Below are 12,917 nucleotides of genomic sequence, written 5' to 3'. Positions count from 1 at the left end.
GCATGAGCCTCTCAGTTGAGAGAGCAGCTTCAATAGATATCTATTTTCCACGTAAGTAGACAGGCCATGAACCTTCACCTGTACTGACATGATCTGCATAAGCCATGCAGTTTCCATTACTAGGGGTCCATACAATATGGTCAACTCTCCATTATTCTGGCTAATAGGAGAATAGAATAACTCAGATAAAGGAAAGACATGCATAATTATTGCTTCCAGATAAGAGCCGGCTCAAATATTTCCACACTGTGCTCCCCAGACAGAGCTTGTACTTCTGTCAGAGCTTGCTAACATAGAGTTCATTAACTCAGGCATTACCTGCATCCATCTGGTACAAGCTAGGCAGCTTAGGTGTCTGTATGATTTAAGCACCCCACAAGTAATCTGCTAACTGATAATTGTCCTGGCTATAATTAAATAACAACTTCCATATTCACCTTTTCATATCTACTGATACTGATACGATGTAGACTCAGTCATGCATGCCCATGTCAAGGTTGAACGTGGCATAATGAGGAAAGGCAAATTATGCATGAAATGCAAGAGGTCTATGTTCAAAAGACGAGGGAATGCAGAAGGCACACAGTGATGTAGAATGGCTTTATATTCACATCTAACAACCTGGAATTAACAAAGGTGCTTCCACTCTTGTTTCCAGGTAATCCCTGCAGTGGAAGTATGCTCAGGATTGTCACAGACAATACATGTATGGAACTATCAGTACCTCTATGCATGAACTGTCAGAGGTTTTATTTTTCTTCTTATTACCGTTTCTGTTTTGCAATTACTTTAGCCACATTGAACATTTGTCAGTAGTGCTTTCTCATAATCCTCACAGATCTTTTAGTACCAATACGTAGCCTTCCTGATCTCTGTATTGGTACATACATAAATTGTACTGCTCAGTCACAAGAGACACTCAGTTCTGTTACAAATATATGGGCAAAACACTGTCATCGCCACCAAATATACATTCTCTTAGAAGGAAAATGGAAAACGTTGCAAATATTTTTTTTCTGGATTCTTACAGTTGGAAAGGGATTACACAGAAATAATCTCAGACTTAAAGAAATCAGGAACACCACTTCTTACACATCAAAGTGAATAATCTTAAAGAAAAAAGCTCATTGCCAGGCAAGCTTCTACTGGTGTACTTGTACACGACGCTGTGTCAAGGAATTGCTGGTTATATGCTGCCACACTCCATGAAGACATGAATTAGCACTACCTTGTTTTGTCTGCACTTTACAATTAAACAAAGCTACACAATGATGCAAGCCACAGGTCAAGCTCAGAAGAGCAAAATGATGAGTTTTAAAAGTTAGCCGTGTCATGTGACGTCACTTGAATAGCTACAGTATAAGCAGCTGACAGAAAATCACAGAGGGACATATATCAAATCCCTAAATATCTGTTCATTTTGCTTAACGCATCACATACAGTGTTTAGATCACTGCGGAGGTCCTGGACGACATTTTCTATACTCCTGGTATCCTTCAGAATCTCAATGCTTTGTGTATATGGATTGAAATACACAGAGAAGGGACGATTGATTGATTTAGCAAAGTCCCTGAAAGAAAAAAGAAAATTAACACCTCTTTTTTCATCTACCACTGAAGAAGAGAAATTAGATTTTAGAGTCAAGGGAAATAGTTTACCTCATCTTTTCCTTGGCTTCTTCAAAACTTTCTGAAACGAAGTAAGCTTCCTGAAAAGTGGTGATAAGGCATTCTTGCAAACAGGTTGTCTTCGGATCAAATGTTTTCACCTTGGCCTTGTCAGAAAGAGCGTGCTGCAAAATAGACCACTGGCTCTGTTAAACTGTATTTTGATACTGCTTTGTATCTATAAAACAGTTTACATATTCAACTTTTGTATCACTGTGCTGTATTTCTTCAGTCATTTGGTAGACTCTCTTGTTTTACACAGAGTAATCTCCCAGTGTGAACAGAATAAATAATTTGTTACTTAGAAAATATTCATGAGTCATTTTTTCACCTAATTAATAAATACTAAAGAGCAGATTAGAAATCTACCTGCTGTGTAGGCATAAATCTTCAGATAGAAATGAGAAAGTCATAAAAAAACCATTGCTGGAAAATTATCTACTGCTATAAACATGTATGTCCACAAATGTCAGTTCACAGGCAGAACTGATCATCAACGTGGTAGGTGAACTGAGTCTGACCAAATCACTCATAGAACCTTTGCATTACATTTTCAGACCAAATTCACATATTACTTTCCTGACGGTGAGTTTAAAAGTGAAACTATGTATCTGAAAAAACACTAAATACTGCTTGTGTATTGTGTGCTGATGAGATGCATTGCCCTTCCACCACATACATGAGTTATGATCATCATTTTAATACTGTAAGGGGAAAAGTGCCAAAAATACAGGCACAGATAGGCACAGAATAGACAGTATAAAGATGAGACATCAAATTATGTTGCTTAAAGAAGAGATTCCAGATTAGTTGCTCTCTTTACACGACTGGCAAAAGTCACTGGAAAGATTTCAATACAGAGGTTTCAAATCTGAAAATCTGGTACTGAGACATTTTACAACAAAATTTATTTCTACCTCTTCTTTCCCCTTGGATACTTGCGGTTAGTTTTTGGACCTACTTTAACTCTTAAGGTACATGTATTTTCATCCTCAGTACCCTGTACAGATACACAAGGTGAGGAAGGAAAGCATATGTAGGTCAACTTTCTTTTGTCCCTTACTATATATCCACAGGGAAAACATGCACAAAAAGCACCGAGAAATGACATGGAGAGTGCAGATCTCTGAAGTATGAAGGAGTCTCTTATTTCTTTATTATATTCCTGCATAGACGTTCCTTACAGCAGAGTAAGGTATTAACCATGCTGTTTACTTGAGCTCTTCTCACTTATACACATTCCTAAACCCCTGTGAAAGGCTCTGAAAATATCACACTACTTAGTTCTCAACCTGCTGTTGCCAAATAACAGGACATAAAATTGGAACAAGAACCTCTTCCTCCCACCTTCTCTTTCTCCAGAAATAAATACATGAAAAATTAATGTATGATATCTTAAAATGTCTGGGAATTAACTTTCTTTAGAACGTGTATCATTTCCTTTTCACAAAGTTTGCTGTTTCAAGCCAGCCAACGGTTACATGAGCTATTCTGTGATTCTATGACTCTCCTCACTAATGGTATCTGCTGAGGCATATACACTCTTTGTACAGAAATAGAGTATCAAAGCTGTCAAAGGTGAGAAAAGATTCAGCAACATCACTGACACTGAACTCTTAATTATATAAGAGGAGAGTTTAAAGGGAAGTAAATGCTAATTCTTTATCAGAGTAGATGTCTTCTGAGAAAAAATAATCTCTCTGAGGTTATTCTCCTCAGATCATCTATATGAAATAACTCCTACTTTGTGGATCCCAGCTTAGTGTGTGCATGAACAGCTGCTGCTTCATAAAGCAACTGGGATGTGCATGCATCCCAGTTCCCATGCAACTGGGAAAGAGAGAGTAAATTCAGATATGACTTCCAAGTTAGCTGACATCTGATTAATTATTCTTCATCGCTGTTTGGGAATGAAGTGTCTAGATTCTGCTGAATTCCCAACTGAGATCTCTTCTAAGATACAGCTTTCTGGCTCTTGGATCAGCTGGGCATTGTCATGATGACCAGAGCAATGGAAAGTACCTCCAATATTGCAGACAGTGCTTTGAAGCTCTGCAGCCTGGTGCCTGAAAAGCCTACTACTGACTTGATGTGCTGACACCAGCAATGCTACCACTCAGCAGCTGAGCAGGGGCTGCAAACAAACCTTTGTGAAGATCATAAAATGTCTAACATGAACTAGGATGGTTGGAACAAGGCTGACTCCAAAGCTGAACTTGGCATACACTAATAGAGTTGTTGGTGATTCTCCTTGGGTTTAAACAACAGGAGTTCAAAGTGAAACTTGCAAACAGATTGCAATTCTTTCCCAAGAAACAATGGAACACCTCCAGAATTAGAAAACTGCTTTTCTAGGAAATAAGAGTAGCACTACAGAAAAGCTTCAAGTTCCACTAGACCAAAGGCAAAAAACAAAAGATTCAGGTACATAACCTCTAGGGTCTAGAATGTCTGAGGTATCTGTACAGGGATGGAAGCTATTGAATAGGACCTCCAGATAGAGAGCTAATTAAATATACTGGGGCATCTCAGATGGTGCCAGGCATTTTCATGGAGCAACAATCACTCATTTCCTAAGTGATAACTATCACTGACACGTAGTAAATGAATTTTGTCTGTGCTTAAATCCTTTAAGCATTAAAAATGGACTGTAACAACTTGGAGATTTTCAGTTTCACACACACACACACACACGAAGAAAAAAAAAAAAAAAAAGGAGAGAGAAGAAGAAAGAAAAGGAAAAAGAAAAAAGCTTTAACTAGTGAGGGGTAAAGTTGAGTTGAGTTATAAATACTGCACTGTCTAAGGATTTCAAGAGGGCAGAACAAGAACACTGGTGAGAAGTTGTCTGTGTGCCAGTACTGATTTTATCACCTTGTTGTTCTGTGAGAAAATATAATTTTAGAAAACCTGCTCCTAAATACTATTCTGCATTATTCTGCTTGTGATTTTCAGCATAGGACACTTCCAGATTTATGATATGATTTCATCAGAGGTTTCTATTTTTGTTATCAGTATAATTTTATATAATGTTTAGACAAATTATGAAAATAATCTTTATTTTTAAAAAGCACTATAATGGCCATCTGGAATGGAAATCTCCGTCATCTTAATCCTCTTCAGTAAACAGAACCAAAGCTTGTATTTGAATCTTTCTGGTTATAATAAACTATCATTAAAAGGAAACATGAATGGATATTGTATTTGACTTAAAAATCTGTACAGAAAGATTTGAAGGCCACCTCTCTGGTAAATACAGAAGCATACAATGGGGATAAATGACTTGATGTACAGCCAACTGAAGCTGATAGGATCATTCTTTTAATCAAAGAATTCACGAGACCATCCTATAATGTAAATGGATTAAAATTTCCAAAGACATTTCAACTGCCTTTTAGAAATAGTTTCAATAAATGAAATGTTATTTTTTTGCCTTCTCTTTAAGTCCCAAACACATACAGTGTAAAAGCACTAGGTGGTGTTAACCTGACTATTAGGCAGAGTATTTGTAACAACTTACGGTATTATTCCTCCCCACCTAGGCTTCATTTTTAATCTTTTCTTTCACCTTATTTTGTTGTGCTTCCTAAAATTTCTGCTTGATGCTTCTTCAGCACACACTTCTTCAGGTGGTGCACTTCTCAATATGTGAAATTTGATGTCTGAGCAGGGAAAAAAAACAACTGAAGGAAATCCTATATTGACAGGATGATACCCACATTTCTCTAGCTTTTAGTTCTCTTTTCCTAAAGCTATTGACCAGAATTCGCACAGCAGAACAGTGTAACATAGAAGTCAGGATGACTGAACAAATATTTCACTCATGGGAAAGTTCCAAGTATAGTTGGCCATAGAAATTGCTAGGTGCTGTTTGTAAAATTCTCTGCCACTTTGTTTCCTGTAAATACCGCTGCATTAAAAAAATAACTATAGGGAGGGCGGCTAGAGAGTGGTTTTACTTCTTGCTGACAGAAGCGTATTTGTATCAAGTGCCTGTAAAGTCAAGGGAGCAAAATTCAACCCCATGGCAAGATATACCATTCAAGTGACAAGGATAAACAAGCATTCTAACTTCTTCATAGAGGGAACGGTGGGGTCAAAAGCACTGCTGTCTGAAGAGGTTGCTTTCTGGTGAAAAGTCAGAGACCAGCAATGGCTTGATGGCTTGATGCAAGGCTCTGCAACAGAGCTACGAGGTGCCCAGAAATTCTTTTTCCTAAGTGGCTGTCTGATATACCTCATTGACAAGAAGCATATTCAGCACCAGATTTCTGGCCTAGAAAGAGCTCCTCCTTTTGTCAGATTAGCAGAAATCTTAGTTTTTTGCCTTGTTTTTTACCTTCCCCTTCTCCTCTTACTTTCATTTCTGCCCTAGAGTACAATTTCACAAAAACTGGATGTTTTTCACCTTATTGGTCCCTTTATGGACACTGTGGGTATTTGTGGTATGGTGGTGTTCTGTGCCTGCAGCACACAAGTGCTCAGTCTCAATAACTGAAATGTTTCAGTCTAACTGCAGTCCCTGTGTGCAGTGCGTTCAAGATATGGATGAAACTTAACAGCTTATGATACACCAGAGGTCAAACCAGATGATCTAATAGTCCCTTCTGGCTTAAGATCTATGAAATATAAATGTAATGTAATAGAAAATTGTATAGTATTTTTGATATATGGCAAAATTATTATGATGCATGCCCTGACATTTGAAGCCAATCAGTATACTCCATTAATGTACACCTTATTTAATTTTTACTGTTGCTTTTCAAAGGATTATTCTTTGCATTTATACTCTGAGACTACTGCTGAGTGAGGAACAGAGAACTGAGATCACAGTTACGATTTCTGTGTGGTAACAGAATATACACACACCATAAGAATAATGTGTTTGTTTATGACATTGATGGTACAAGATTTATTATGTTCTTGACTATTTATTTCCTTGCTTTTATGCCTTTAGATTTTGTAAATGATGTGACAGGTATTTTCAGGGTCATCGCTTAACAGCTGTAACTGTGAATTTAAATAAAAGCCCTGATTCTCTGCAGAAACCTGCACAGTTTGGAGATCACACTGAACATTGTTGGGTGAGGGGAAAACAAGTGGGATACTTTCAGTTCTTTGTGTTTAATCATTTTTTGCACTGTGGAGATACAACAGTTCCATGCTGATACTGAATGCTTCCGTGGCAGAAGTATGCACTGAACTGCGAACGACTATAATGAAATCAAATTAAAAATATATATGTACTGGAGAAAATAATTTTCTCTGACCTTTTTTCTGTGTCTTTCTTTAACCCCCTTACACAGGCTTTTTAATAAAAGAATAGCAATCCGACTACCGAGCTCCACCATTAATATTCTCAATTACAGGTAAAACAGTAAAAAGCAACTGAGATAATTCTATTAAAATGCCAGGTTCTTCACTGAAAATGGCTGGAAAGATGTTCAAATGCAAATAAACAGCAGATATATTGCAAAGCAATGTGTAAACACTATTCTACATATGCTTCTTGAAACCAAGTTTTTAAACAAAAGCCATCAAGAGTCCATATGTGTCCTGTGCTAACAGGGAGGTGTATTATATCTCAAAATATTAAACTCCTGACAAAATACCTTTTGCCTGCTCTCTATGCCTAAAAATAGGTAATAGCTGATCTACTGCAGTTACTCACACCATGAAAGGTAAAAGATTTTTGTCCTTATAAGTCTCTGTATTGCAACACAAGCATATACTTTAAGTCTAGTATGAGCTTATATGCATTCCTTAAGTTAAAAAACAATCTACTGAATCAAGACCTTAATAAATGTTCTTTCAATATCAGGAACAAATTCACTGAAATATTTTGCATTACTTCCAACAGAATTGTGTCTGATTTCAAAACAGTTTTTTTCGCCTACAAAAAAACATATGCTTTTCTTCTAAGTAAAGCTTTCAGAGCCAATATACACTTAACTGAGCCTCCATTTACCCAGAATACAAGCATCTCACATGCTGTTTATTTCTTAAATTTCAAACAGAAATAAGTTTTGTATCTTACTGTTACTTCGGTACTGCAGTCCTTACAAATCCATTTCATGCTTCAGGTGCCAGCTGATACGTCAAATGAATTTTTCAGCTCAGTATCACATTTAAAAGGAAGCTTTTCATCTTGATAAGTTTAACTGTTATTTTCAAGTCAAAATATTTGCATCCAATTATAATTTTATTATGATTAAAAGAAACTTGATTCTGCTTTAAGAGCTTATCAACCAACGTACCTTTAGTTCTCCAATAGAAGACAGAAGTCCTGCTCCATAAGCACGCAGCTGTCCTTCTTGCTTGCAAAGACCAAATTCAATTGTAAAAAAATAGCACTGTAAAATATATAGGTATACAGTTATATACAGTGTAGATTTAAAACAATAAATAAATAAAAAGCATTTCAGCCATTACAACTGGTGCCATATTTACTTAGTTGCTCCACTTTTTCAGAATTTCATGTCTTTAATATAAATTCAGATAAAATATTTTACACAGCATTTTCTGCAGTAATGGAGCTTTGCACAAAGATACGAGATTGTTTTTTTTCTGTGCACCCAGACAGTTCACAGGAATGGCCAGTTAGGAACAGACAGATAAGAACAGCCAGGGTGGATGGAGTCCTGGGCAGCTTGGTCTACTATTAGATATGGAAGTTGGAGGCCCTGCCTGCGGCAGGGGTTTGGGGCTTCATGATCCTTGAGGTCCCTTGAACCCAAGCCATTCTGTGATTCCATGATGATTTAGCTATCAAAGGCACACATAAATCTGCAGGAACTTCTGACACCTTCTGAAATAAGAGAACAGCTTTAAAAGAAAATCCTCCAAGAACCTCTGAAGATCTCCAAGATCTAGTTCAGAGCACACAAGTTTGTATCTAAGAGCTGTCTTGTGTTAGAATGAACTTCCCGAATCAATGTCATGCTCCTCACTGAATTTTACTTCATCAGAAACGAAAAACTAATGTGCCACTTGGCATCTTAAATGACAGAAAGAAAATTACAGTCAGTATAGCAAATTCAGTTGGCTCATCCATTACAACTGTTCTTTAGGTCTATATTCAACCTACGTAACCAGAAGGCAGCTGACATATCTGAGCTGATGAGAAGTTGTGAAAGACATTAGTTAAATCAGCATAAACAGTAATGCATCTAATTTTGCTGCGTTCACCTAACAAAGTGAAACATTAGGCGGACCGTAAACAGTACAGACAGTTCAGCATCCAACCAGAAGACAACAATCGCATCTGCTCCTATGGGACTGGGCTTTCGTTTGGTGTGACTATGATGCAGCAAGATTGTCAGATGTCAGATGAAACAGACGAGATTGTTAGTAACTATTCCTACATATAAAGGTTTCAGGAAATTACAAATCAACTTCTACAAAAATTCTGCATGCATATATACACATACATACCATTTGTGTGCACATATGTAAATGTTTATTATATTATCTGACAATTTCAGTATCTGTGCATAGAAATACAGCTCCACTGAAACCAAGAGCTTCACGTAGTCTTGCATGAAATACGAATTTACACTGCAGTTTCAACTGACTATGTAACAGGTGAAGCTTATGTTTCTTTTCAAGATAAGTTTCAACTCAGCATTTGATACTAAATCTTAGCATTTTCTGCATATCTTAAAGACAAATCCTAACCAGATGATTTTTGTTGTGCCACTTCCTACTTTTCTCACAAACCCCATTCTTCTAGACTGCCTCCATCCTAAATGTAAAAGAGCAGTAATTAGCAGCTCTTTTAAATTCAATGAATGTTTAGAAATTGTGATATGATTCATTTCTCTGCGTCTTATAGAAGTTCCTGTAGAGCCAGCATGGCACTATGGAGAAAAACATGATAAAAAAGAATAAAAACATGAGCCCTGTGTCTGATCTAAACCTGCACAGTCATCTATGAAGAAGGAAAGATTGTAGTGACTTAAGATGCCTTAAGTTAGGTTCCAGTAAAGCAGTGAAAGCACAGATATCCACAAAAGAAGGTGAAAGCACAACACTGTCAAACAAGAAACCGAAGTTCCACTTCTGACTTTGTTATTGACTTACGTAAGCCAAGCTGGCATCTAATTGTTCATTAAGTACAATTAGCTGATGTCAAAACAACTGGTATTCAGAAAAAGACGTCTCAGGAACAAACAACCAGATGCACAAAACAACACAGGCATCACTGAGTGAAACTGAGATGCCTGTCATCACAAAGCATATTAACTGAGTTTTTGCCAGAAAAACCTTCTGGGGGCTGCAGTCCTGATTCTATACATGCTGTCACCGTCAGCAATGAACTGCTCAGCTTCACACTTAAACCCCACGAGAGTCTTTGAATTAGCCCCCTTAGCTCTCTTAAAAGAACCAGTGTGGTGAACACGAACATCCTGACAGATATACAGCAGGACTGGGCTGCTCATAAAGCACAGTGATCACAGTAATTTTCAGTTCGAAAGCAAACAACAGCTAAAAAGGGGGAGTCTGGTGTTTGTCTATTACAGATCTGTCAGAGTGGCTATAACTTTGTCCTCACTTGGGAGGACTGATGATAAGACACCTACCTTGTACTAACTTGTGGTATTAAGCTGTAGTATTTAAAAAAGACCTTTAAATGAAAAGGTAATTTTTTTTTTTTTATAAGTTTGCCATACACAACAGATACAATTACTGTATTTTAAGAGAGCTCTGCTTAGCTAAGAAAATGAGATAGCTCACCCAATGCTGCCATCTTCAGCCTATTGCTCAGTAACACACAATCCCCCCACCCTCCCACTCACACACACCCCTAAAGAAGGTCTGGTGCGTAACAAGGCTCAGCAGGCTTTAGAAAGCCTTGCTCACAAAGCCTAAAAACACAGAAGCATACTGAGAAGGAGATTAAATATTAACTATATACAGGTACCTTTTATAGACTAGATGCACAGACACTTAGCATGTGTCTCTCTTTGTGTGGTAAACTACAGTAACTCCAGTTGCTATTATATCCATATATAATGTATAGAAAACTGCTACTGCAGTTAGAGTGACTAAATGAAGAGACTGCTGTTTAGATTAATAAAATTTTAAAAGCTTTCCCTGAAGGTAAATAGATGATAATTTAATCATCATTATGTGTAGGCTGGTGAACGTAAGCACAAATTGGGGCACGCAGGCTTTCACGTTCAGATTTAAATCTTTGACATCTCTCTAGCATAGTCAAAATATTGAAATTACAGATTTCTGCCCACCCTGCAGCCCCGAACACTTGGTTCCACTACCAGCAACAGCAATATTCTATCCTTTCCCACTACTTCCACTTCATCTTTGGAGCGAATTATGGCTTTACTACATCTTACAGGTAGGCTCCTCGAGTTCTCATGAGGCCAGTACCAAGACATCTCGACTGTCCTCGTGATCCCTTCAGACTCCTCCTTCCTCTACATGTCTTCTCCACCAAATCCCTCCAAAACTGCAACTCCCCAATAACCTTAAGTCTCTTGCTCCTGTTTAGACATGTTAGACTATGTAAAGAGAAATACATTAGATGACCACTAAGAAGCTTCCAAATTATGCTAAATATGACAGATGATGTCAGCTTTTTTCCACTGTAGTCTCTTTCAGGTAGTCCCTCCTTCATTAGAAGAAGATTACTCATTTATAGGAGAACAAAAACTTTCTGCTTCCATTCATAAGTCTTACTGTATACATCTAGAGCAGCAGTGAGTATGGCACTGCTCAACACTCCACAGTAGCTCTCAGCCAGCACAGAAACAAGTCTTCTTAAGCATGCTGAGATCAACAAGACCAATGTTATTTGTAATAGTATGTAGTGTTATTTTAATTTTTTTCTCTTGTTTAACTGAAATATATGAATGATAATTATAGTCATGTTCATGAAGCATTGTCTACATGGGTTCAAAAATGAGTAAATAGTTTCATGGAAGAAAAAGTGCTTTTAAGTGCTATTATATACTACTACAGTAGATATCTTCCTTCAGAATCCCTGAATCGATGGTCACTGTCAACTGAAGCAGTGACCACCACTGTATGGCTTTAGGTCTACACTGTTCTCCAGACATCTACAGTTAATTGGAAAGGTATAGAATAGATCAAGCCTTGGCAAACTCCAGACTTGTACTCTGGCGTAAACACTGTCTATTCTTCACACACCAGACTGCATTAAAGAAATGGACTACTGAAAAGAAAAAAAAGACAAAGTTCCACGAGAGTCATACAGTTAATTAAAAAAAAGATAATGTCATTCAATTATATTTAAAAATTTTCACAGTCGGGAAAGAGGTCTGGTAATCTCAAGGTTCTGAAGACTTCGAAAATCACTCCTCATATCATTTTGCATTTGAGAATTTCTCTCCTAGAACTCTGGATGCTGATGTCACAGACTCAGTACTTCAAAATCTGCCTCTTCCAGAAAAACACCACTCAAGCCATTCAATTTCATATAGCCTTCTTATGGTACAGCTGAGAGGCTGATATTTGCCTTCACTGGGCAATTTTCAGTAAGATAATAATGGGATTTTGTCTTTTCTGAACTCTAAAAAGACATTCTCAGAATGAGTCTTGAGAAGACTGACCATTGTCAAGAGCTGATTGATTGGCACTCTCTCTCACAAGGGACAAAAAGAAGGGACTGAGGAACTGCATGACTGCAACCACACCATGTGGACAAGAGTATTCACCACTTCAAGAACTCCTACTGGGACATTTGAGCTTTAAAATTAGACATCTAGAGATTAAATCTCTCATCAAGAGATTAAATTTCTCATATAGTTGTAATTACCTTGTAGGAAGAAAGTTGTATATAACTAAAATACTTTCAAAAATCCCTGTTAGAAATTAATCCTGAGAATGAATGAAATACAGTTGTTTTCTCCTCCCTACACCCTTCCCATGAAAGTTGCTCAAATAGCACATAAATGGTAACTCAAAGTCTATGACTCTGGTTTGTGCTTGCTTTCTTCATTCAGATCTGGTGCAAATAAATTTGTGAGTAGATGCTTATTTTTCAATATTTAATTTATCAACTGTCACCAAAAACACAGCTAGCATTTCACATTTGACTGAGTTATTCAAAATTCACAGTCTGTTGAGTAGAATCAAGAATATCCTAGGACAAGAAACAGATATAGGTAACACAGGTAACCCAGGCAACTAGCCAGTAGAGTCCAATGCCGGCATCCAAGCAGCAAGCAGTATCAGCTATTTGACAGCTATTCATGTGAGAACATTATT

At 37.3% G+C, this 12,917-nt stretch overlaps 1 protein-coding gene across 1 annotated transcript in view; it reads right to left on the bottom strand.

Moving 5' to 3' along the window:
- Positions 1-586: 586 nt before the first annotated feature.
- The window catches only part of TPH2 (tryptophan hydroxylase 2), a 47,162-nt gene continuing 34,831 nt past the window's right edge, over positions 587-12,917 (bottom strand). The window contains exons 9-11 of the mRNA XM_015855789.3: positions 7,925-8,020; positions 1,659-1,792; positions 587-1,570 (exon numbers count right to left, since the gene is read on the bottom strand). Coding sequence (XP_015711275.1) covers positions 1,396-1,570; positions 1,659-1,792; positions 7,925-8,020 — 405 coding nt within the window. The 3' untranslated portion in view covers positions 587-1,395. The remainder of the gene's footprint in view (positions 1,571-1,658; positions 1,793-7,924; positions 8,021-12,917) is intronic.

The sequence above is a fragment of the Coturnix japonica genome, chromosome 1, assembly GCF_054131305.1.
Source record: "Coturnix japonica strain WE chromosome 1, WE-NBRP24, whole genome shotgun sequence".
Taxonomy (NCBI): domain Eukaryota; kingdom Metazoa; phylum Chordata; class Aves; order Galliformes; family Phasianidae; genus Coturnix; species Coturnix japonica.
The sequence above is the reverse complement of the archived record's forward strand: the minus strand, read 5'-3'. Positions and strand labels throughout refer to the sequence as shown.